General features: G+C 38.3%; 1 protein-coding gene across 1 annotated transcript in view; it reads left to right on the top strand.

Moving 5' to 3' along the window:
* Positions 1-3,640: 3,640 nt before the first annotated feature.
* Positions 3,641-27,723, top strand: part of SGCZ (sarcoglycan zeta) — a 326,796-nt gene continuing 302,713 nt past the window's right edge. The window contains exons 1-2 of the mRNA XM_065737005.1: positions 3,641-3,939; positions 25,957-26,007. Coding sequence (XP_065593077.1) covers positions 3,901-3,939; positions 25,957-26,007 — 90 coding nt within the window. The 5' untranslated portion in view covers positions 3,641-3,900. The remainder of the gene's footprint in view (positions 3,940-25,956; positions 26,008-27,723) is intronic.

A 27,723-nucleotide genomic window follows, 5' to 3' on the forward strand; every position in this document is an offset into this window, starting at 1 on the left:
ACCACACCACATTTAAAGCAACCCAGAAAAGTATCTATGCCTTGAAAAGACAAATGCACCAAAGATCTTCTGTGCAACTCTGTCTTGGAATCTCCTCAATCTGAGAAAAATTCTCTTTCAAAGATTAGATGAATTGTGCTGATAAAAGGATGCAGCACATGTTGTTTGGGATATACATCTCTGGAAAAACAAAGCAGCCATGAGAGCTATCTAGCCCTGGGTCTACTGTGTCTGTTTAAGAAGCATAATGTGTTGCTGAAAAGCCCTAGCTTCTCATAGCACAGACTTAAACTACTCTTGTTCATTGTTTCTGTTGCAATGGGGAGAGTTGGCCAAAATCCTGACATTAACTTACTTATACCTTACGATAATAAAAATGGTTTTTTTTCAGTGTTTATTTAGGAAAATACTATATCTTGCTGTTTGCATGCAGCCTTAAACGACAGCAGAATTTAATTTTTTGAAGCCCAGCACACCACTTTTCCAGCTTTGTTAAAATTCTGCTCTGGCCTGGGCTACCATTACAAAGTCCAGCACATACTCTATATTCGGCTCTTGTACTCCAGAGTTCACTGCACTACAAAAACATTCAACAAGAATCTGCAGAAATGAAATCAAACAAAAAGTTGGAAATTGTATATGAATGAAGCAGATGAATACTTGAATAAAGATAATGTAACAGCTAGGCAGATTTATACAAAAGAACAGAATTCTTTCATTGGTGTACCTCGTACTGACCTCCTGAACAACAGGTCTGAGGTAAGAAACACTGCTTGCTGACAGCAAATTTCTCCTTGCTTTGTGTTCTTCATTCATAACTATCAGACTCAGGGCTCCTTTTCAGAGCTAAGATACTGATTTGCTTAAAGATTTGCTTGCTCTTCTCTAGATCTAGCCTCCTGGCTTTGTTTCAGTTTCCCCCTCTATTAATGATAATGATAGTATTTACCCTTTCCATATAATTTTGTGTTGACTCATGCAGAATACAGTTGGTAGCAGTGTTGGGTGAAACAGAAAGCACCCTCTAAGGACTCCACATTGTATGCAGTCACTAAAACATAGGACCATACATAAACATTAAGAATGAAAATTATGAATATCTGAGTCATCCCTGTCTTACAAATGAAGGCCTCGCAGTAAGAAATGTCTTACTGACTACACACAATATAAAAAAAAATTAAGATATTGAAGCAACTAGAAGCTTGATATTAATTAACTTAGGTGTGCCTGACTTGGCAACAAAAAACCTCTTTTAAAGTCACTTGATGAGGCATATCACCTAAGAACAGAGAAACGCATTTTAATGCATTACTCAAGAGACTGAAAAAATCAATTTTTTTTGCCTTGTTTTTCAAGGCAATGTGGTTTACCTTATTGCCCTGTCAATTTTCTTTGTCTCATCCCTAAACTCTTGACCAATTTCAACAAAAATCAGCAGTGGATTCTCAGTCTATCACATCCCCATGCATTTTGTGATGATCTCAGTAGAAACTGTGGAGTGACCCATTCAAGAATGCTCGTGGTGCGGCAGCAGCAAGACAGTAGAAGGTCACAATGCTGCAGACCTCTTCTTTTTAGAAAGCTGCTTTTTGTGAATCCACCTTTTGACCTACTAAGAATCATGTGACCGTGCTTGCATGATGGAAGGAGGCTCAAGGGTTCTCTGGTTGCTCAACAGTCCTGGCGGAGGCTCAGAGGTATTCTCAGACCATGCTGTCTAGTAGGTGTCTCACAACAGGGCAATCCTCTCCTTTCCCCAGGATTGTGTATTGGCACATTTGGGTATGCATAGAGGTGCTTTCTGAGAGAATTTTTCTTTCTCTTACAGAAGTCATTGATTTTTTGTTTGTCAGGGCAGGATGGGGGTTGGGGGGGAGGGTATTAGTCAGGAAAAAAACACTCTTTATAATTCCTACAGATCCTACAATACCTTGATTCAGTGGCCAGTTTCTCAGCGTTCTATTTGGACATAAGTCTGTTGGCTCACATGGGAATTCCAGACCAAACCTTTAATCTTTATAAATTGCTGTTCTAGATTAATGATAATGATATTTACAGTACCTTCACAATGAATCTGGAAGTCATGCACAGTTTGTGCTAAGAAAAATGTCATTTGCCTGTGTTTGCCTTGCATCTGCAGAGTTTTCTAGAAGATGAATGCTGTATTCAGTCTTTGGGAATTACTATCACTGCCCATCACCCAGGGCTCAGGCTTATGTTAATTCTGTAGTGCTGGAAGCTGAAAAGAAATTTGTATGGAACTGGAAACAGTACGTACTTTGAGCTATTAGATCTAATTTATACTGAATTATCAAGAATGCTGTTTCTAAATGAAGTAGCATGGAAAATGCCTAAGAGGAGGAGGTGATAGTACTAGAAAGTGATAGTTTTGAATTTACCATTCATGGAGTTAATAAATAAAGCCCCCCAAAGACTGAAAGCTGGATACTAAAAATCACAGCCTTGTTCTGTCAAACTGCAAGTGACAGCCAGATTTATGATAAAGGAGCTTGATAAAATCACCATCTCGGCGGGGAGCAATTTGAATTTTAAAATCTAATTTTGGCTCTTTTTTTGGTATAACACGAAAGCCACAAATCGGTGAAACCTTTGGAAAAAGTGATTGGCAAATCACACCCTACAAGAGGCTTTGACTTAACCCGTGTGCTGTCAGAAATGCTGCTCCACCAAAGCTGCAGCAGGAGCAAGACCCACGCACCTCAAGCCTCACGATGGGAAGTTTCATATCATCTTGTTAATTTAGGCACACACACAGCTATCCACGTATATGTGTGTCTCTACGCATGTATATCGATATCGATATACACATACAGGGAGCTATGCGTAACACGTATAGGTAGCGGCGGCCGTTCAGATGGGTTGAGTGGCACTGCCCAGACACACGGGGACAATGCGGAGCCCTCGGGCGGGCGGCCCCGGGCTGCGCGGAGGCGGCGCTGGCGGCCTCGGGCGTTAAGACCCGGGGCTGCAGCGGGCGGGGGAGGGAGCACTGCGCCGGGAGAGCCGGAGAGATCCCCCGCGGGCCGCGAGCAGGGAAGTCAGGCACCTGGCGGCGGAGGACAGTAACACAGGACAGAAGGGGAAATCTCCGTCTCTCTCCCTCTCTCTTCTGCAAAAGATCCTCCTGTTTTTCTCCCAACTCTTGGCATAACCTTCGAAGATCATCCCCTACAGACTTTCTTATCTTGTTATTTTTTTTAATTTTATTTTATTATTATTGAGAGAATACCTTCAGCTGCAAAACAATCTTGGAATCTATGCAGGACTTGGGGGGTTTTGTTATCTCGCCGGCGAAATCGTTCATCACTGCTGCCTTGCTCTCGCAGGGTGCTCAGTTGGCCACTGGAGTGGGCATGGCGAGAGCGGCTTTTATCATACACTCTTCTCTCCAGTTTGAACACGTTTCTTTGAAATTTGCTGCATGATGCCGTCCGAGGAAGCGGGAATTTTTTTTCTCCGGATGCAGCGTCTCGTCGGCATCTGAGCTTATTGCAGAAGGAAAAAAAACAAATCAACTGAGTGATTTTTTTTCCTGCCTCCTCCTTTCATTGCCGTAGGACGTGAATCTATTCCACCGGGGACAGATCACCTGTCGCTTTAATCCTTAAGGGAGGTTTTTTTCCCCTTACAAAAAAAAAAAAAAAAAAAGTGAATTATTTTATTTATTTATTTATTTAAACCGGTGGAGGCGTGATCGCGGAGAATGAGACTGAGGGGAGCTGCCGGGCTTTGGAGGACAAGGCTGAGTTTAGGCTGGAAACTGAGAAACTAGATTAACCCCCTCCTTTTTTATTTCTTTAATATTTATTTTTTAATTTTTTGGAGGAAGAGGGGCACAACTTCCCCTCTTCCCCAACGCTCCGCGCTCAGTTTCGCCTTATGGACAGACCAGGCAACCTTGCGACGGAGGAGCTCAAGGTAGGGTGGGTGTCCGTGGTCACGGTGCGGCTCGGACCTTTCGCCTGAGGGCGTGCGCTGCGGGGATCCCGCAGCTCCGGGCGGGGGGTGCGGAGCCGGGGGACGGTGTGGGCAGCCCCGCGCGGCTTCTTCGGGCATCGTCATGCGAATGCGAATAATGGTGATGATGGTGGTGCTCTCGGCGTTTTATCAGCGCCAGGCGCAGCAGCAATCTCGCCCTAGGAGGAGGGGGTAATGGAGCAGCGGGTTTCCCCGCAAAGTTGCCTGTGAAACCTTTCCCGGGCATCTCCTCTTCCTCTGCCGCCAGAAGCGCGGGGAACCCTCACGCTCCGCCTGCCCTCGGCAACGGCACCAGGGTTCCTCCCCGAGCCCGGGTGGGAGCGGCGGGCTGCGGGTATGGGGCACCGTGTGGAACCGCGGCCCCAAACTTTGCGTTAGGACAGGGCCACCACAAGGATTCCCCCCGGCCCGGCTCGGGCTGCCTCCCCGCAGAAAGAGCATGCCTGAAAGCGCTGAGCATGCTCCTTTGCGTGATGGAAAGCCCGCCCGCACCTGCTGGTAGCCCTGAGTCCAGCTGGGCTAAACTAATAGTCATCATCATAATAATTTTAAAACAAACTCTGTCCGTCGATACGGGGTAAAGAGGGTGGGTGAAGACTGGGGTAGAGATTTGCATGGCTGAGGAAGTGATGGAGAGGAAGACGGCCTTCTTCGGACACTCTGGCAGAGCCCTGTTTCCCGCGCCCCCCCCCCCCCCCCCAACCACCCTCCTCTTCCACTGAGTGTGGCTTTTCGCCGGGGAGGGAAGCTCTGGAAAGCACCCAAGTGGTGCCGTGGGGTCCTGTCCTGCCCCCTATGAGGCAGATCTCAAAGCAAGATGAAAAGGAACGACCCGAGCTCCTCACAAAGTCTCAGTGGCAACTGCTATAAATCCCTAAAGAGAAACGTAAACCAGAAATTGCTTGCGTGTTAGATGTGATGAGCTCAAAACGGAGGGGCAATGGCAGAGGCACTGCTGGAGGAGCAGCGGGCTCAGTGCTGCTGCCTGAGCTGCCCCGCCTCGGCCTGGCCGGGTTCCCGGGGACGGCCCTCGGCCAGGGGAAGTTAATTCTATTTTAGTGGATTGATTTTAAAGGTTCTTTACAGAAAATATATGCGTGCTAACTTTGCAGGAAGGCACATCCCGCTGGGAGAGGAACTGCTCTAGTCGAAGTGGCTTCCATTAATCTCACAGCCATCCGCGCTGCAATTAAGACTCACGTTGCAGCGTGCACAGGCAGCTCGACCTTGAGCGAAGTAATATAGTCAGGAAGCGGTATGCCTCTGAGCATCAGTAGTTTATTTATTTATTTATTTTCTTGAGAAAAGCTTCAAAAGAAGGTATTTCTATAGGCGCTATTGAAATCTGGACAACTTTTTCGGGACTAGCCGCTTTTGCACAACGCTACCCATGGCTCTCCCGAGTGTTGCAAATGCTGCAGGGCTGCCGGGGAGCGATTGCCACCCAGAGGGTGCCGTGCCTGTTCTGCTCTGGGTGCCCGCGGCCGGTAGGGGGTAGTGCAGGGCCGGCGGGACCTGAGCGTCCCGCCTCGTGCTGCACCAGGCATTGGGGATCTACCAGAAGTGCCATATTCCCACGAACGGGAATATGACGAGGGCAAAGGACTTGGAAGGCAGTGTGCTCTCAAAGTGACCCGCTAGGAAATGCGGTCACCTTCTGGGGTTGGGCATAGTGAAGAGTAGTGCCAACACTGCTCAAAGTTGTGACAAGCTTTCCACTCGTTTCTGGATGGTCTCAGGGGAATTGAAGTCATTTCAGAGCTTCACTCCTTCCCTCTGGGTCAACACAGCCCCCATGCTATGGTGTAGAGTGGTGCTATGCACGGTGGTGACACACTGTGCCACGCAGAGGGCTCACAGGGGAAATGTCAACTGCAGAAACAGGGTGTCATAGCAGAACTTCGTGGAGAGTTGTGGAAACAGGCTACACAGTGTTTTTCAAAACAGTGTGTTTCCTCCATGTATGCAAATAAACATCAAGAAAACTTATCTTCTCTGCTCTACTGGAAGTCAAATGTGCTGACTCTAATGACAGTGTATACTATAGGTACTGGAAATATATACTGCATGGTGTGCAAAGATTTTATAAGTCTCAAGTCAGACATTAAATTTCAGTTTGAAATATGTGTATGTTTATTGTGCTGATTGTAATTAATTCTTAATTTACATAGAATATTTTTAATTGCTGTTTGTTTTGAAAGGCCAATTAGTGAAAATCTGCAGTGTCATGTGTGCAGCACTTGCTAACGAGTGAGGGTAGGTGTGCTTTTCTTTACTAGTCCATGCATGAATTCCTGATTAAAGAGGTCAGCAACAAAAAGAGAGACTTCATCTGAGATTTGGGGCTGTTCTCTTTTTCCTTTGATCTGTCTCAGATATGTACAAAAACTTCCCTCCTATTTTTTGTCACAAGCCTGTAGGGCTTTTGTTTTGAAAGGAGTAGGACTGAGAACAGAATACACAATTCTCCCATAGTTGGCTGTAGTCTGAGTGTAGTGTCATGCTGCACTTTCATCTAATGTAGTCAACACCTACGTTTTGAACACATGTGAAACAGTGTGGCTGTGTGAGTGTATTAAGTACTTTATAGAGCTTTGTATTTTGTATACATTGATAAATTTTGTAAATTAACTTATGCGCTTGCATTTGTATTTAATAGTTTGAAATTGTCTGAGTTTGTTTTAGGAAGCATCATGGAGAGGCCTTTATGTTTCCTGGTGCAATGTTGATTTGCATCTTTGATTGATAGTGATTAGAAGCTTTGTCCTTTGTGTTTGTCCAGTTATTGTTTGACTTAAAATTCATTTAGTCTAATTATCTTCTTTTTCTATTATGCCTTTTTATCAATCATAATTTCTGCATGGTCATGGATAGCAGGGGATAGTATTTTCCGTAATCTGTATGACTGGTACTTTTTCTGGAGGAAAGTTGGTTTGTAGCTGAGTGTATGATAACAGTAGGATGCTTAGGAAGAATAAAATCCATCTTGGAAATCATCTCCTTTATGTGAAATGCTGGTCCAGTGAGAATTTTTCATTACAGTCCCAAGGTAATATTTTAAATGGGATGTTCAAGTGTATGGAAATTATAACATTCAAAATGCCAAAACATTAAACCCTGTACTCTCTGAGTCATCTTGTGAAAATGAGCTGAATTTCTTTATTTGCTTCATGAGAGAATATCTGTAGTCTATTTATAGTTCTATATTTCCTAGTGAAAGAAAACTGCTTGCTTAACTTCTCTGAAACTGAACGCAAACAAGGTTTTGCAACAATAGTCATCCAATGCAATTTATGTAATTCATGAAATATTTTATGAAGAAATTCAAACAGAGGAACCACAAGAGTTTAAACAAGATGATTCAATAGTTTTGTGTTCTTAAATATAACAATGTTGCAAATAATTTCACTGCTTAAATCAAACAGGAGAATTAATACTCAGAAGGAATTTGTAGGTTTTTTTTATTTTTTATGTTTTAAAGAGGGAGTCTGAGGAATTCATTTGCTTGGTGTGATGTGGGAGGACTTTTGATGAGCCTTGGTAGGAGGTTATATTTCTGTTGTAAGTTAGTCATTCCACTATTAAAAGTATAGTACTCTTTAACAATCAGTATATTCTTAACATTGTCTACCTCTTTAATTCATGTCTCTGGGACACAGACATCTTCGTAAGAATATCAAGGCATTTGTCTTTTTAATTCCTCCCCTTCTCTATCTGCATCCCTCCTAGAAATCATAATCTTTTACTAAGGACCTATAAACGATGCTCAGTAAAGACAAATAACCTTTTTATCCACAGCCAAATAATTCAGTCTTTAAACCCTCCTTCATGAAAGGTCATGATGAAATGGATTTAAAATGATGTAATTGCAAACTCTTTTTCTCTGTGTTTCTATTGTGGGATTTTTTCACAGCCTCCCAGTATGTATAAAAACTAGACGTATTCCAAGAAGCTGTAGAAAATTCTGTGCATGAGATATAGTTGTTCAGTAGACATAGAAAAAATGCTGAGACAACAGCAGTGCTCTCAGAATACACTTCAGGAAACATTTCCATGCTGTTGATACTAAGTGACTGTACTAACCTGTGCCTGAGCTTTTTGACATTGTTCATTACAGCTGTGCTAAGCTCAAAGCTCTTTAAATGGAAAATTCATCAAAATCTGAAGGCTTGGTTAAAAGGAGAAAAAGCACTCTATCTTCCTCTTCTCCATGGTTTGGAGATGAATATTGTTGTGTCTTCCTCTGCCATTGTATTCTCTACATTAAAGAATAGATGTGGGAGGTTTACATAAAGCTTAGCAATACTTTGTTTTTCTTCCTGAAGTGGAAGAGGTTAGTGTGTGATACTACTGTAACATGGGTTGGTTCTATAGATCTAAATTTAAGTCTTTGAGAGAATGTATACCTTATGCTAGACCCTCTCAACAATAAATCACTGAAAATGTATCTGGGAGACTCAGTCATACTTTTTTGGTATGTTCCTTAATCTTTGATGATTGATCTTTCTCAAGTTCCTGAATAGGCTGTGAGCAAAACTATTTTTAAAGTGTTATGGCAACAATGTCACTAGAGTCTTTTCCTGTGAAATCATTTCACCTTGCACAATTTTGTATAAACTTTATAAATCCATGTCCGACCTAGTTGTTTCTGCATCCTCTAAGGATCCAGAATTACAAGGGACAAATATAAGAATTCAGATACCAAAAAAAAAAAAAAAAAAACCTGGCACAATTACATGTAACTCTTTTCTCACTCTAACGTGGAGGTTTCAGTGGCCTCTTAACAGAGAAATCACTTCTGTTTTCTTCTCCAATGAATGGAAAACATGGAAAGCACCATTCTCTTTAGTTTGAAACATTGTACACAAAAAGAGCTTACAGAAAACTACTTAATATCTTGCTATATATTTGTCTGCAGCCACACATTATGCCATTGTAAAGCGAGTTATTACTTAACAGTCCAAGAGTGAAGACTAACCTTTATCTACTAAACCATCAGAACCTTTGCTAATGATAAGATATTGCATTTTAATGCATTCCATGACAAAACCCTTTGTGAAGAAAGATGTTGTGAGCTTGCTATCCACCTGCACTGGGTTTGCTTTTTTCAGTACCTGTTGGCTCAGCCGCAGCAGTGGGAGAAATAAAATGTGAGGCTTTCTTCTCTGCTAGCTGCATTACTGCAGACACAAGGCCAGATTAGCTCTATTACTTCATCATACAAGGGCAGATTTACAGGCACATTGAGAAAGTCAAAGAAAGCTTATGGTGCTCAACAATTTTGTTAAAAAATATTGCTCTGTCCATACCTCCCTTCTTATACCTCTAGACAGTAGAGAAAGGAGGATTGCATGATTTAACTCCCAGAAATTGCTCTGCACGAAAAGTGCTATACAGGGACAGAGTACCTTTCTTCAATTTTAAATTAGTAGCGCTTTGTGAAATCAATCTAGTTACACCAGCAGCAGTATAGCAGCAATACATCTCAAAATCACTGCCACAAGCAGTAAAATGCCTCAGGCATGAAAACCTGACCTTTAGCCATACTTCACTGTTTTATCAGTCCTCTTCTGTTCATCTGGGCAGCATAGTCTGGAATTTATATGTTCTACCTTCCTGCTCCTACAACTCTACAACAGACAAATTAGAATGTTAGTGAACAGAGCTAAACTGAAAAAAATTTTCTCTGCTTATAAGAAGATAACTTTGTACACTGAATAAAAAGCATACCAATTAAAGCCACAAATGATTTTGAATTGTGCATTCTAAATGCATTGCATGTTATAATGTGACCCTGTGTAGAATAATTTATATTTATGGCATCATGGAAGCTGCATACAGATTATTAGGCTTTATCATCTGTATCAGTGTGGAAAGTTTGGGTCATGGAACCACATCTCAATTTTTTTTTTTTTTTTTTTTAATTTTCTCTTTGCGATATTCTGCTTCTCAATTATGTAGGCCCTTTCCTACTCAGAATTGTTTCTAAGGCATTTTGAGTTGTTTTCAAGAAGGGAAAAATCCACACACTTTGTATTTAACACAAGCAATGCAGTCACCCCAGTTCAGTAGATACATAGCACAACAACTCGTTTAAAATCAATGTAGATTGTAATTCATGAAAACTTTTACGGAAATTCAATTATCTGAATAATTAGCACAATTATTAGTACTTGGAGCTAAGGAAAAAAATACCACAAACTGCTGAAGTTACAAGTAACGTTTGCTCCATCTGAGGTTATTCAGTAAAACAAAATTATATTCTCTCCAGTAAAAGTCCACATTTACAAAGCATTCAGTTTAAGACAAATAAATTAGCTGCGTTATAGGAGGTTTTCATGTCTGCTCAACTTAGAAATGCATTTAGCAAATCACTAATATACATAAACCAATCAAAACTAAAAAGTATAAATTTTTTTTCACCATGTGTCTGATCATAAATCACCAGGTATGACAAAAGTTGAAAAGCAATTTAAATTTTCAGGAGTTATTTATCTATAGTGAAGAAGGAAGAATGAAGCCTCCAATCTGGACTTTACTTTGTATTCATTTTAAAGTCTTCTATTTAAAATGACGTTGGATTTGAACTCAGAAAATGACCTAACCACTGCATGTGCACTGTGTCCTGGGAAGGGTTCTGGCTGAGTGCCCTCTCTTCACTCTCTTTTCTGATTGCGCTTCTTGTTACTCTGGCATAAATGCAGTTTGACAGTAAGTAGCTTTGAAAGGAATCAAGCCATTAACAGCCTCATTATGAGAACTTGAAATCCTGTGTTTTCCAGGATTGGTTATCACTTCCTTTAGGAACTGCTACAAGTGAGGTACCTCTGCCATACCCAGAGCACCAACAGAGACTCCATTCTGAAAACAGCCTTCAAAAACTTTTTTCTTCCATCAGACATCAGCAGTGTCCGGATGCCTCAGTTTTCCCTAATAATGTTACTTAGGCACATTGATTGCATCCTACTGACTAACATTTGCTTATTCCATCTGAATGGAGAAGAGCATCTTATGATTTGTCCTGCTTAGAAGCACTGAGATTCACCTTCCAGATATGTCGATTTCTCTAGAAGACTCTAATCCAAAGGTGTGAATTCTTTGCAAGCATGAGTTCAGAACTCAATAGGAAATGGATGGTTTTCACTTGACAAATGGCCAGGCAAGATAACATCCCTAGGTCTTGCCTTTATTGGGAGTTTTTACTATTAATTTAAGCTAATTTTGTTTCTTAATGATTAAAAATGATGGTACCATAATCTGCTTCTATTTTGAAGAAGAGCCAGTTTTCTGCACTCAAAGTGATTGCTTGGACATCAGTCGAGCATTTAAGAATGTGAATCTCAGTCTAATAGAGAGACTCCTGTCAAAATTATAAAGATCAAGGAAATATGTAAAGTTTCTGCGTGAATTCTTTTTCATTTGTGGTTATTTGTCTTGGCTAATTCAGAAGTCACTCTACTGAGCAGGCTGGCTGTTTTAAATCCCATTCACTGGGTAATATATGTATGAGGAAAGAAGCTGAATGATCTACACCTTAATAAATAGTACAGTGCATTTCAGAATGCATTACAAAGAGACTGGAAGTTTTTCCAAGAAGACTACTTGTCCTTAAAGCTGGAATTCATGCAATTTTTTATTTCATTAAGCAGTTTGAAAATTAGTTATGAATAATTGCAGACTAGGAGCCTGTCACTATAAAAATGAAATCCTCTAAAATGAAAAACATCTTGATCACCTATGAAGTTAGGAGTGCAGGGGGAAAAAAAAAAGCATAATTTGGGACTAAGATCCATCTGTGCTTTGTTTTGCTTGAGTCATCACCAACAGATGGCAAGTACTCTGTAGAAATCACTCAGCTGAATTACTCCAGTTTGTGGGGGCAAGCCTAAGGCACCACCCTTAGTTCTAACATTATGCTACATAAAAATTCTGTTTTCTTTTGACGTTCAGGCAGCAACCAGCAGGGAGGTTGGTGCATTATTATGCTCTCAGATACATAATGTTATGTAAATATTTGTAATAAATATATTCCCTATTATTTATTCTGAAACAATGTGTTTCATTCCTAGCGCAAGACTGTTGAGCTCTGTCAAACTTCATAGGCTGTGGTTGCAGAAATATCCAGCAACAAGCTGGTATCGACTGTCACTTTCTGTAGGGCTCTGAAGTTGATGTTACTATTTCAGATAGATTCTTGTTCTGAAATATATGCTAGCTGCTCAATGACTTTGCATTTGAGCAGACATGAGATGAGTGAAAAAGCTCTCTATCACATAGACTCATGTTCCCACTTAATCTTCATGCAGGGAAAATTATTATCCCATTTCATCAATTTTTTATTAGATTTTCCTGAAAAAAAAAAAATTGGCAAAAGAATATCATACTTCAGAGGCTACAAACAAGTTAGTTATCATGTGCTGTTTCCCCAGAACTGGCATTGTCTCATTTCTGTGAGTAGATCTTGCTTTCAGAGTAGCTAGATGCTATCTTTAGAATTGTTCTCATACCTTCCTTCATATGCCTCCCTCAACTCGTTATGAGATGCAAGCGAGTATGTGATTGGAAAATGATCTATTTGCCCGGAACAGACCTCTACCTAGTTAAGCTCCCTATTTCATTCAGCATTAATTTAGATGAGGTAGATAATATTCACTGTTCATGTAAATATGCCATCTACTTAGTCTACCGAGACCACTTGCGCTATTGCTTAATGAAATTATGGCTATGTGAGTAATGTCTCTGTGCCTCATCATAAAATATCCACCATATTGCTGACAGTCATAAAACAGAAGACATCCTTTGCCAAGGTGCTGTCTGTCCTATTGAACTTGGACTTTTCTAAGCGTTGATCAATGAAGAAATGCACCTAGTAGGCAGCAAACTGCTGCATGATAAACAGAGCGAAGACGGAGTGTCTTGGAGAACTGCACTGAAGCCTAGCACCTGCTTTGTCAAGAATTATAGATTTTATTGGGTAAAATCCATTTCTGTTTTGAGCATATGCTGCTGCGTCAGACTACAGAGCTATTATTTTGAAACAGACATGCATAGCTTGCCAATGCGGTTTTAGAATAGCCAAATGGAATGTGAAGATTTCAAGTGGGAAGGGAAGGCTAAATCAAAATGGTTGTACAGCTGTCTGTACTATTGTTCATGCTGTTGCATCACTGGGATATTTTGATTGTTCACAGATTTAGTGCTGTGTTTTGTAGTTTTTTTAATCCAAGTGTTTCATGCTAATATTACCACTCAGTACAAAATGTGTGTGGTACGTGCAATACATAAATATGCATGAAAAAGTATTGGATAAAATTTATTTCTCTTAAGCACTGGAGAACTCAAATGATTACTCAGAGCATTTGTAGGAAATGTGTTTGTGGGCATTTGCTTTGGTGTAGGAGGTGATGAGAAAAAGAGAAAAATTAAGAGAACCTATGACAGCAACTGAGGCTGTATTGTCAATCTGAGTTGGGTTGTCGTAAAACATACTGCCTTGCTCTCATTACATACTAATTTGGTATCACATACCAATTTAGTATGAGATATGCTCTATTGTTTTCTGATTTAAGTGTAGGGCTAAAACCTGCACTAGGTGCAGATTTCCCCTAAATCTATGGTTAGGAGTCATTCCCTGTTGTTTTCACTGGATATTATCTAAGGGTAAACTTGTCCTCTTCTGTTAAACAAGTATACAGATCTACTCCTTACCATGTCATGTTTGATACACTCCTTTTTTTTTTTTAAAAAAAAGGGTAGTGGTAGTAATAGAAGCAAGCAATTACAGATATCAACCTAGTACACATCTGTGGAAAAGATAGCCTAAGTCAGCTCTTAAAAATAGGAAAATAAATGAACTACATTTGTCTTATGATGATGTTGTGTGTTTTCTTTAAAATCAAAGTCTACATAAATTGTGGTTTTAATGATGGTATTATCACATCTTTCATAATGTATGGGCAGCAGAGAACTCATTTACATTTTAAACTATAGATATCTAAATAATTTATCAAAATGTAAAAACATTATATAACTTTAAATATAGACAACTCCTGCATCTTCACACGATTCCCTCCAGATAAAGTCAGTGGTATGAAGAAGGGAACAGAAGAGAATGGCAGGATTTAGGACAGGAAGAAGGCAGTAGAACGATGTGAGCTAAAGGAAGGTGCCTTCCATGTCTTACCCAAATCAGTACAATACAGTTCTGTGTTTTCTATCGCTCTTAGCTGACCTGCCAGAAAGTTGCACAGATTAACTTCTCCAGCAGTGATGAGTTGCCAGAAATTTAGTTTTTGGGAGCACACGCCGTTCTAAACCAAGATCCAAGTTCGAGTGCAGCTGAATCAGGTAGTAAGTTTTGCTGGAGGGCTGGCAATGGGCACATTTAGATGCTCAAACTGGATCATCACTCACAAAGCAGAACAGAGGAACCACAATGTTAATTGTCACTTCTGCATATTATATTTTTCAGAGTGTGTGTAAGCTGTGAATTACCACTCTTCAAATTATTCCAGAATTTGGCATGATCATGGCATAGGGGCGGATGGTTAGTACTTTGTACTCCCTTTACAATATATTACCAACTTCCTGAAGAATATTAAGATGGAGATTTTGTTTCTTCCTTCCTTTTTTTTTTTGTTTTTTGTTCCACCCATTATTATTGTTAATTTTTGATATGAGGTTTAAATAAAGGTATAAATTTGCCTGCTTTTTTATGGCAAATAAAAAAAAAAAAGGTGGAATTTTCTCTCTTAAAAGAACGTTTTTCTATATTAGGAACTTAAATACCTATCTCTAGCCCAGTTTCCATTACTTTGCAATGATTTGAAATTCACTATATTTTTATCTCAGTAATACTGAAATAATTGTCCTTTGAGAAAGACTTTACCTGCAACAGATTTAAATGTAATCTTAGAGCACAAAAATGAAGAAATAAAACTTCTTCACATTTAAAAGTGAAAATTTTATTCTGCATGCAGCAATTACTTCTGCTGTCAGCAGGAATAAAGTTTACGGCTGTAGGAAACTTGTGAAATGACAGATGTATTCCAGTAAAATGCCTTGTCAGCTGGAAGCAAACAGGACCACACCTTTAGAGAACCACGAGTCTCCCTACTGTAGCACAGATAAGGTTTGCATCCTAAGCACCTGCTCAGATTTAGTTACAAAAATGCCATTTGAATGAAGAAAGGGAAATGGGGTACTCCTTTGTGGCAAATAAATTCTGCTTCTTGACTTTCTGAGCTGAGGTCTTCAGGCAGAGTATGTGGGAGATGGCTGTTCAGATAAGTCAGTATCCAAAAGTCAAATTGGGATGATTATTTTTTGTGATCATTATTATATTTCATTAAAATTAATCCTGATCTTATTGGTGCAAGTTTGTATCATGTTTTTGTATCATGATTAAGTGGAATGAAAGACATGATTCCTGTTTTTTATTAAAAAAATACCTTGTGTGAACCTTCTGGGAGGAGACAGGAGGAGCTATTACCTGAACTGCTCAAATTATTATATTTTAATCAAGAACCAATTAAAACAGCTTTTTCCCCAGGAAAAAAAATATATATATGTTTTAAAAAATAGTTAATACTATAATGCATCCCGCATGCACAGTCAGGATCATTATGATGAGTCGTTTGCTTTATTGGTACCTTCTGAAAAAAACAAACAAATGAAAATCCTCAGACTGTATATTTTCCCTGACTGGGACTAAGAATGAGATGGCAATGCTGTTTACCAGGATAAATCAGGGACTACTAATAGAATTTCAATATCAAAGGTTAATAATATCATCATTGCTAGCTCTTGAAAGAGACCTGACTGCCTAAAGGCAACTTAATTTTAAACACTGAGATGAGTCAATCAGTATATACCTAAAAATATTCATCAAGGGATGCAGTTTGCATACATTACAGCTTTGATTTTTCTTTCTAACCTGTGAGATCATAAATTCTTTTGTTCCCTTATTCAAGAATCCAAGAATGCTGGCATGCATACTTCCCCATATGCTCACTGGGTGGCTGGTCACTGAGTAGAGAAAAATTGTTTCTAGAGGAAGGGCAGGGCACAGACAAATAGTATTTCACTCAAAATTCTGCTCTTCCCATGCTAGTGTTAAAACATCTCTCTCACTAGGAAATTTGTTCCGTGATAGGGGATGCTGATGATCTGAAAATGGAAATGTGAACTCAGCCAATGTACATTGACCATGGCTAGGTTAGAATGTGGGCCCATTTCCTCATTTGTATGTTTTACATTATTGGAAGTGATAGTCTGTAATATTTACAGTGGTTAAGGGCAAAATGGAAAGGAAAATACAGTGATGTCAGTAATGCCTTCTCAGTGCTCTTGGGAGTAGTATACTGGATCATGGGTAAATAGATATTTCTGACCAGGTGCCAACAGTTTTGGCAAGGCTATGTGAAAGATTGTATCTATGCAATTTAACTTCTTCTAAAATGTATATTTTTAGAAAAAACAACCACAAGCTCCAAGTGTATTTTTCTCTGTGTTTGGAACCCAGTGTCAGTAATACAGACAGAAATCTGCTTTTACTTGGCATGTTTACACTTTTTCCTCAGAATGTGCTATGATCAGGTTTTCTATGTGAATAAATATCCACATATTCTGGTAGAGAAGATATTTCTGTTGATAGTCATAGGGGTAAATTAAAAAAGTTATCTTAGTCATCTGCTTTAATTGTCAGCCTCAAAAAGAAAACAACTCTGTACATTTTGAGTCATATGAAAGAATAACATTTATGGACAAAAATATATTTACCCACTGACTCCTGGAAAACAGTACAGCAATCCTGATTTTAGGTGTTGTATGGGAACTGTTGAATCATGGCCTGAACCACTGACGGATCACCTGAGGTGAGCACTGAGTCAGCCACAGGAGCACAGGTGAAGGCAATTCATCTGTGTGACTGGAAGGGGTGGTGGCTCCGCTTCTCCCAGACTCCATTTAAGGACTGACCACCACCAGGGATGGTTCTCTTGTTGGAGATCCCCCCCTCCCCCTGTATAGAGTTCCAGGCAAGTCTCATCCTTCAGTGACAGGTGAGCCTTTCCTAATTTACTGGTTGACTTTATACTATCTGGATAAGCTGTTCAAAATTTTACTGTCTACCTTTATTTTATTGTGTGGGTACTATTCTTTCAGGATATTCACCCTACAGGTGTGACGTACAAAATAATGAATTCAAGAATGCTGTAGCTTAATTGAACAGCCATTTTTTTTTTTGTTAAGTCCAGTAATGAATTGCAGCAAAATATCAGTGAGGAAAAATGGTAGCAATGTACTTTATCTATTTTATCAGTCCCAGAGCTTCTCCCAGTTCTTCTACAAGTGGGTTGTACCTCTCCCAGAAAGGCCAGAATGGAAGAAGCAGACCTATGTGCAGTGGCCATCAGATGGCTCTTATCTCGACTGTAAATATGGCTGTGGTAGAGTGTTGCACCTTATAGGTTCATAGGCTCATAGGTACATTCGGTTGGAAAGGACCTACAAGATCATCTAGTCTAACCAATCCTCCTATCATCATCTCTACCCACTAAACTACTAAATTAAATCCTTTAGCACCTCATCTAAACGCCTCTTGAACAGCGCTAGGGATGGTGCCTCAACCACCTCCCTAGGCAGGCCATTCCAGTGCCTGACCACACTTTCAGAGAAAAAATGTTTCCTCAAATCTAATCTAAATCTTCCCTGGTGCAACTTGTGGCCATTCCCTGAGTCAATGGCTGCCTTTCTTATTTTCAGCCCAGGTCCCTGCACCACTGAGGCTTCTTTAGCACATAAATTGACATTAAAGTTAATACATTGCAACACATTTTTAGGACAATTAACATTTGTTTCTGGGAAGGACTTTTGCTTCCTACCCTTTCTATAGAATACAAGATCTGTGTGAAACCTCTGCTTTAGCTGTGATTAGAAAGGAAGATTGCGTGCTATTTTACAAATACGTGAGTAGAAAAAGACTCCTCCAAAAGCTTATAGCTGACAGGGAGAGAGAACTGAACATAGTAAGCATAATACAAGATCTTTGATTCTGTTTACTTTTATTTTCCATTTCTCCCTTACTTTTTTTGAGTTAGTGTTGTGGCCTTTTCTGAAAAAAAAAAAATCTCTAAGAAAAAGATTTCTGCTGATCAGTTTGCTCCTATCTTGTACTCTTTTAGTTGAACCAAAGCCACTTAAGCCAACTGTCTCTTCGAATCTTGCTCTTCTCTCAGTGTAATTCTTCAACACTTTTATAAATAGTATGTGTGTTAAAAGTTGTATATATGTACATATAGAGCCATATGTTTGTACAGATTTTATGGGCCTGTATAGATTTTATTTTTTCTTTTAGAATTTTTATACTGCTTTTTGACAACATTGCTTTAAAAAGTATGTTATTGTAGACTTAATCTGTTGGTTTATGCTTCATTTTATAAGAACACACCAGAGAAATTTCGCTAATTTCAGTAAAATGTGTAAAATGTTGCTGAGGTTTTTAGACATGAAAGTATGAACTCAATGTTGTGAAAGGATTGCAACAGAAGAAAACTTCACATAGGAGGTGGTAAAGCTTTCTGGCCATGGGTAGGGTGGTAGGTAACAGATTTATGCTCTCTGAACTTGTTGCTGTCACTGCTTTTTGTACTACACAGTTTTATTAACCACAGCAGAAATTCAGTCAACATGTAGAAAGGCAGTGTGTGGGTCTAATTGCTGCAGCATTTTGTAATTGAGAATGTAACAGCAAAGACAGTAGGTGTCAAAATGTGAAGTTCTCCATGATAACTGGCAAGGACACCTTGGTATTCCATAACTACTGTAGCAATTAGTCACTGTGAGGATCTTTTGATTGACTATTTTTCCTGAAGTGGTGGAGGGCACAGCTTCACATCCACCCTTATCAAGGTAATGGAAAATTGGTATATAAGGACTCCAATTCCCAACAACCTTGCTAAGAATGCCTGACCACCTTCCCTTGCTGCAGTCTTCAACTCAGAAGACCAAGCACAATCTTACACTTTACAGCTCATCAATACTTGTAGGAAGTGAAAGCATGTGGAGGCTAGTAATAAGAAGGGGCAGTGCTATAGATTTTGCAGTTGTCATCAAAAATGTTCTTCCTTCATTTGCATGGAGCAACTTGCAATCTGTACTGCACAGAATAGAGATTTTATCCCTTGCCAGTTTCAAGCAAGGAAAAGAAGTGCTCTGCTTCAGTAAGTGAATCCATCCATGCTTGTGATACACACACTAGCTATGTGTGAGAATTATACCAGCAATTACTGTTTAGGAATGCTCTGCATGCAGATGCCACCAGGAAACACAATAGGAATCTTTCTGCAAGTATAATAATTGTATTTTAGCCATATTGGAACTGAACAATCTAGCTAGCTGTAACTCTTTATTCACATGTAAAATGATCATTTATGCATTGTGATATATTCTCATCGGCGTAATTGTGCTGCAGTATCATGTGAAAGTTTTTGTACAGTTCTGTAATAGCCATACTGTTGGATGACAGCAGCATAATTAGTTGCCTGTATAAGTATTTCTAATAATGTGCAAATTCACCTTTTATTCTATGCTAATGTATCACATGGTTTTCATTTTCCACATATTTGAATAGAAATTAACTCTACTTGAAATAATTCCCAAGCCCAGTCAGCTCTTCCTGCAAAGCCACACATTCTCAGCAGAGTGAGCTGGATAATTTAATGTGGGTATAGAGTGTAAGGGAATCTTGCTGTTCCAAGGCCTACATCTGAATAAGGCTTTTGGTGGCTTAGAGGAGAACCATAACGTGGCATAGCTTCTCATTCAGGGTCCTTTTATTTGGTGAAGGATAGGTAAGGTAGTCTGAGACAGTTTTCAGGAATCTGATTGTGACCATCCATCATACTTTCAGTGGTCCTTCACCAAAGGTTCTTAAAACAATGTCAGCGTAAAATCCACAGGAGGTATGCATATATGCAAGATGCATATAATCAGTGCCACTCTTCCTTTGCTGTTGAAGAAAGGATCCCTAAATAATTGTTTTGGATTTGTGGTTTTGATGTCGGTATTCCACATCAGAACATCATGCTGGGTGTTAAAGAGTTAGTGGTGTGTTGGGGAGCGGCAGAGGGGCAGTGCTCGGGACCAGACACCAGCCTGTCTCCTGGGATGTTTTCTTGTCTGCCGTGGAGGTGTAGCATGTGTGCTTCCCTCGGAATTTTTCTAATGTAAGCTCTCAGATTTGGTTTGGAAACTGTTGTCTCTCTCAATTGTTCAATTTTGTTAGATTTAGTAAAATTACCATTCCTCCTCAAATCGATGCTTTTTATTTTTTATTTTTTGACCCATCTGTTGTCCCTGTACCCTTCCCCATTCCCCTCTCCCTGGCGATACAGTTTTTTTTCTCTTTTTTTTTTCCTTGTGTCCCTGTCATGAATAACACTGTGACAAGTTGTCATGTCTTAGTGTGATATTCCTGAGCACCCTCCTCCAGTGACCCATTACTGATCTGATCCATTATGGCTGTTTTTGTGTTCTTAAATAACAGAACAATTTTGCTTCTAATGCCTGTATTAACTCAAGTAGCTTGAAACATCTTGAAAAATACCCTCCAGTGAAAATCTGAATGAGCCTGTTTAACAAACAAACAAAAAAGACTTGACTTTATAGAATGAAGAACTTCAGCATATTAAAAGAGAAAGGAGTAATAATATCTGCCCAGAGTGTGGACCTAAACATATCCCTATCAGGCACACAGATTTATAAAAGGGAGCACAATTAGCAGCTGGAGTAGGCTCAATAAGGAAAGAGATGAATTATCATTCCCTCGATGTTTACAGGTTGAGGCTCAGTTCCTTTCAAGAAGATGTGCCTAAGGCAGTCATAAATTATGTTATAGTCTCATTTATGTTACAAGTTTAATATGGGTGAATGAAGAATACAGGTGAAAGAAACACATGACACTGAGTAATATGATTGTTCTGTAAGACATTAAATATCTGGAATAATGGAATGGTCTGGAAGTCTCTGATTTAAGCACTGACAAAGTAAAGCAAGTAATTGCCATTATCACATTTTCAAATGAGCAGTGGAAAGTAATTTTCTCACTTTTTATTTGGGCTGATGTTTTTTGTAAAAGATATATAGCCTTTCCAAAAGTAGTTTAGCCATTTCTAGATCACCTGAATAAATATGGTAAAGCACCTTTCCCAAGTTTGTGTGTACTATACAAACACAATTTGAAACTGGTTGCATTCATTGTGAATTCTTATTTCTTACTGATTTTTCAAAGGTATTTAGTAACACAAAGAGTTCAAACCCTCTGCCAAAAAGTCAAAGAATTATTCATTTGAAAAATCAATTCCCTGGCCTACAAGAACTTGATAGAAAGTATTTACAAGTGCTTTGTGGGTCACTGAATGCTAATGGGTCAATGTTATATGCATTTCTGTGTCAGACACCATTCTGTCAGACTGCCCCTCTGCTGCCACCTGTCACACAGCAACAAGGTATAACAATATTGGTGGAAACATTCAACCCCTACCTCCATACCACCACCACCTGCCTCTAGACACTGTGGGCCAAATTAAATAATAGGAAGCAATACTTTGGAACAGCAATTGCATTTTAGGCAGAAATTCAGAGTACTTCATTTTATGCCAGAAAATAAAATTTAGGAGTTGTAATGTGTTCTCCAATTAAAAATATCATGTATAGCAGTGAATAACTTAAAAGTGCACACTGACTCATTATCATGTATGGTAGGATACAATGGAAATTGTGAAATATAGAATATATAGTATATAAAATAAACTATCTACTTTCAAAAATTTTGTTCTCTTCTCAATTGTATTATGTGGCACAAGAAAGGTAATTGTCTGTCCTTAATCATTACTGCTTAAATTTCTGTGTTTGTTCTCCAAAGCCCTGAAATGAAGAACTCTTCATGTTAATAAACACACAGCCAATTTTCAGTTTCTTAGTGTACTGGCACAGCACAAAAAAGTAGGACAAAACATTTGGAAATCCAAATCTGAGTCGTAGAACTGCTTCAGTGGCACCTGAGTTATAATCCTTCCTGTGTAGGCCTCTAGATACTGTAGCACCTTGTGGTTTACTAGGATTAAAATGGAACACTGCGTGTTTTCAAATCTTTTCATTTTAGAAAATATCATTATTTGTATTATTATAAATATATCTGCTCACTTCATTTCTGCTCAATTCATTTTTCTTCCTATTGCTGTTGTGATGTGAGTGATATTTTCAACAGTGTGCTCTTTCTACACTTTTTATAATATAACCAAATTTATAAAGACGTTTATGCAGCTGAATTCTAATTTGATTCTGTCTAGCTGAATCCAGTGCAAGCTTCAAACTAATTCTTACAGACTAATTGTTTGATTCATGCTAAGGCATAGTGTTGAACAAATGTAGCATAAAATGTAAGGATTATGTAGACAAAGCTCAGAGGTAAATTCGGTGTTCCACTCTGCTGACAACACTTGCTTATTTGTCATAACACTCTGAGCTGTTACACTTCAATAATTCTCTTTTACTCCTGAAACTATATCTGAAGTATTATACAGAGTTTCCATGTTTTCTATCGAACACAATATGGTACTTAGGTTGCCCTTTTTATTTGCAGAGCGCTGTGTTCCAAAGAAGTAATAAGGTACGGAGAGAAGATTGCCTGAAACTTATGATACAGTTTTATGATACAGTTATTGCTTATAAGTGCTTTGGTTTTTCTCAGCTTGAGAGTTTCCTAATCGCATATTAATTGGGGTACACTTATCATCATTTTGTCAATAGGAATCCAGTCACTACATTAAGGCACAATATTAGGAAGACTATCTTGTCATATTTTCTGTTGCCATAGTGCACTTTTCCTATCTATTAGAAGACAAATAAAAAGGAAGCTTATTCAATATTGGAAAGCAAATGCCAGTTATAAAAACTATATATATATAGATGTGTAGAATTGTAAAATTTTTATAGATTGTATGCTAATAAAATTACATAATAAACTGGTGTACATATCTCTTAAATCCACTACTAAATACAGCTTTGCCTTCAGAGAAAACTAGATTAAGTCATTTGGTGTTGTCTAACAATAGGTCACAAAAAGCAATTTTTTCTTTGATAGTAAAACAGCTTAATCCATTAATCCTTATGCAAAATATAAATGTTTATATTAGACAATTAGAACAAGGATATTTTGAGGGGGGCTCTTGTTCTCCTTTTCTCTCAGTACACGTCTGATTTATTATTCAGTAATATTTTATTTTTCCTGAATTTCTTTCTGCACCGCAACTGTTGCTTTAAAAAGTATGTTCTAGAAGATACTAGGAAAAAACTGATAAGAGATCTTAAGCAAATTTTTACTACTTTTAGATCAGAATTTGTCCAGTTTGGATTCTTCTAAAGAAGTAGCTAAGAGTTATTCCTTGAGAGTTTAATATTATCCTTTTTGACTAGGAGCCAAAATATGTTAATTGTAACTTTATCTGCATTATGTGCCCCAAAGCACAGAATTGTGATAGAAAACAATATCTCTGTGTAGAAAAGTGAAAAATTTATACATGATTTTTAGTAATCTGAAGGAAGCCAAGGCCAATCATCTTACAATAGTGTTAGATGATGTATTCTTTTATTTTTATTTAAATGAGAATTGAATGGGGCATATCTGCAAGCACTTTGGAGGAGAGGTTTAAGATTCAAAACAATGTTGTTAATTGGTGATTTGGTCTGAAAAACAAGGTGTAGTTCAGGCAGGACAAATACAAATTACTGCATTTCGGTAAGAATAATCAGCCCAGCAATGAAAGTAACCGGCTGGCTAGGCAAAAGTTGCATAAAGAACATAACAGTGTTTTTTTTAAAGGGAAGACGAGTATTGACAGTTTCACATTGCAGTAGGAAAAAAAAAAGAAAAAGAACCCAAGCATCTGGTATCCTTGTTTGGGTTATCATGATTCAGACAGAATACTGACCAGCTGTAGAGGCTGTCAAGATAAACATGGAGAACATTCAGGTGTCTAGATAGCATGAGCTGATAGGAGGGAATCAGCTGGTTTCCTTTAGCCAATTATAGAAAGTAATGAGCTGACATTGCAACAAGGGATTGGTAGACAGGAAGATAGGAATCCTATCTCCTATTTTTAGATGGAAGATAGGATTTTCTGCAGAGAAGTTTTTCGAACTATTTGTCTCTGGATATTTTTTTTTTATGAATGGAATATAAAAAGGCTTGTGAGAATGCTTGTTAGTGAAGTTGGTATTGACATAGGAGGGAGAAATAGGTAAAGTTATTTTGATTTTCTTCCAGATCTTTTATGTAGAGTTAGTAAACACTAGTATTCCAATACAGAATTATGTAAAAGAAAGAAAGTTTAAAAGGAAGCAAACAAACACTACTAGCTCAAAATACTTACCTTTTTTAATCATTTTAAATTTGTAATAGATTGAGACTCTCTTTGAGTATCTTCGCTGTATATAGTAAATAGTTTAGCTGCTGCTCTGCCAGTTAAAATAACATCAAATGTCACAAGATTTTCCTACATAGCCTCTTGTGCATGTAGGAAACTACCTACATGCACAACATGGATCTACCAAGATAGAGAGATCTATAAAGTCATTGCTTTATCTTCTCTTACATCAGCCCTTAAAACTTGCTGTGGTATTGAGGCTTGACCAGTATTCTGTAAGTTGCACTATTAAAAAGTTGAAATGGAAACTATTATTTTGTAGTTTCCACGCGGAGAATCTTTTTTTTTTTTCCCTTCCATTTCTCTTTGCTCATTTATTACTTGCAACACAAGAATATATTCTTAGATGTATGAGGAATCTGAGAAATTTCTCAAAATACTGTCTCTCTGGCTAAATGCCAATGTTTCAGCAGGTATGCTCACTGCTTTGTATCAGTATTGCAAAAAAATCCAAATTTCAGATCACTTGAGTTTATTTCTGTCAGCTGATTTATGTTACTAGTCAAAATGCACTGAAAGCAGAAAATACAGATGAATAGCCTTCCAAAAAACAGGAGTCCAAATTGAAAATAAACATAGAAAACCTTTTCCAATCCTGCAGTTTCCTTTGGAGTGCATTACTTCAACATTTTATTCCTCCAACCTTCTTTGATTTTTGCCACTTTAGGAGGTCTGTTTCTCTGGCAATTCTTAAGAAATTACGTTTTCAGATACTCTACTGCAGTGCACTCATGGCGTTTAGATATAAGATTGCTTATCATTTACAATTGTGAATATTGTGAAGAAATGAAGTAAAGGGAATTTCTACTCTTCTCTGATGCCAGTGCTGATATTTAAAACAACCCTTACCAATTCTTTATTTTATTCTGTTCTCCTAAGGTCACAATAGCTCTTCTATCCTAGTGCTCTACTCCTACAGCTGTGAAACCAAAATTACCATCCAGTACCATACCTGTGATTCATCACATACCCAGCTCACATTTTCCCTATTTTCTAAATCCTCTCTGTCCCTGTGTGCTCAGGCAGGATGTAGAACTAAGTCCCTGTGCAAGTAACTTGCTCCTGTACGCATCAGCACCTCCCACGTTTGCTTTTCTCTTCACATATTTTGTCTCAGGAGCAACTTCTTCCACACAGATGTGCTAAAACCCTAGACAGAGAAAATTTACAGTGTAAGTTTATGTAAAATGTGAGCTGTAGAGGAATATTAAAAAAAAAAAGTGTAGAAGATTAAGGAAAAAATAGTGTCACAATTTGCTGATGCAGAGTAGGACTTTAGTGTTATATCACACTTCCCTTCTGTCTTGAATAAGAAGCCAAAAATGTTTTTCTTCCTGTGCTAGTGGGAGTATGCTATCATAGACAGAAAGGGAGAAGAACATTTTATAACACAGTTCTTCTTTTATGGAAGTCATGAATTATAGTGCTCCACAGGACTGAATTTCTCATTTATGGCCTCTGTTCCCCACAGATGGATGAAAAGTGGATAATTGTAAATGAGGAAGTCAGAAGACCTGATGCAGTAAGTACCATTCCTGTGAGTCACGAGTTTGGAGCAGATTTCTTTATGGCAGCTTGGTATCTCTTGCTCTTTCCATGAGGTTATTCATTCCATTTCAGTAACGGGCAGCATATCCAGTCAGTCTCCTTCCATATGTATTCTTCCTCAGTGCAGAAGATGATGTTAGCATGTGGCTACTCTTTGACTTTGGAGATAATTTTAACTAGTGATCATTAGTAGACTTTGTTTATAGACATAAAAAATTGTGAGAGACTGGAGAATGTCTCTGATATAACACCAAGCTTGACTTAGCCATGAAATTATTTCCTTAAATGGCAACCAATCAACAGACCCGTTATTATGCCCCTGCTGGCTACTGGGGCATAATTTGGCGGGTGGCTGATCACCTGCTAGAAACTGATTTTTTTCCTCCTCTTGACAGATTAGTATATTATTTTTCACAGTCAGGCATATTAAATTAGATTTCAGTAATGTGTATCCAAGTTCAAAAAGTAGCCAGTTTCTAGCCCAAGAGAAATATTTTCCTCTTCTATTGGAGAAGGAATGACTGCTCTTCGGTTTTCAGTCTCCTTACATGTTTTGTATTGTCTATAATGTTATAACTGTCTGACTCTAAAATATGACTCTGGGTTCTGGATACAAACCTGCAGATTTCTTGAGTTTATTGGTGGTATTATTACTGGCTCCATAATACTAATTAATTGAACTTTCTACCTAAAGGTATAGAAAAAGCCTTTCTTTCATACTGTTCTTCTATTTATTTTATTTATTCATTCATTTAACATTGACATGTAATTTGTTAACCCCCCAAAAATAATAGTGATAAAGATCACTTCACAAATGGCACACTTTGTTGTTACTCATGCTATTTTCTGTTTTGCACAGTTCTCTGGTTCTTAGACTCTAGGCAAGAGAGAAAAGCGAGTAGAAGACCCACAGTTTTGCAGCTCTTTTTCTCTGTATAAGAATATGTGCAATTTTTTGCTAATACAGGTTTTGACTGATGTTCACTGTTGGCTTACTAAAATATTTGGATTGTCAGAATCTCCACACAGCCAGGCAGCTTCAGGGCAGGCACTCTTGAGCAACAACGAACAGTTTGACTTTCGTGTCAAACAGTTCATTGACTGCATAACTCAAGAAAGCCAGTGGAATAAATGGCTGAATAGCCATGAAGTCAAAAGTTCATAGAAGTGTAAAACTTTACAGGGAATGTGCAGTGAAATGGTAAAATTGAATTCTAGAGTTAATTTCTACAGTTTACACACTATCATTGAAATTCCTTTTGCCTTATTTACAACTAAAAATTTTTAGATGTTGTGCATTTGTGTAGTCAATAAATTCAAATAAGGGAGGTGGTTAGTTTATAATAAAAAGAAGGAGAGTAATACAAAATAGCTTGGCATGTCTATATAATGTGTATCTCATGGAAAGAGACAAAAAAGGCTGTTATTCCTGCTGTTGATAGAACAAGATTAATCAGGGAGATAAATTTAGTCAAAAATATTAGTACCAAAATTAGCAAGGAAATAATGATTTTTACAATAAATAAAATAGTACAACCAGCTTGCTGTGGTTTAAGTTCTTTAGTGGTAAACTAGAACTAGGAAACTGAAGAACATCTCAAATTCCTTCTTATCCATCTTTCCATGCTTATCATACAGTAAATGGCTAGTGAATAAAAAATTGTCTGCTTTCCTATTCATTAAAGAACAT

This window comes from Cyrtonyx montezumae, unplaced genomic scaffold (assembly GCF_038088225.1).
Source record: "Cyrtonyx montezumae isolate F1298 unplaced genomic scaffold, pur_monq_1.0 scaffold_2, whole genome shotgun sequence".
Taxonomy (NCBI): Eukaryota; Metazoa; Chordata; class Aves; order Galliformes; family Odontophoridae; genus Cyrtonyx; species Cyrtonyx montezumae.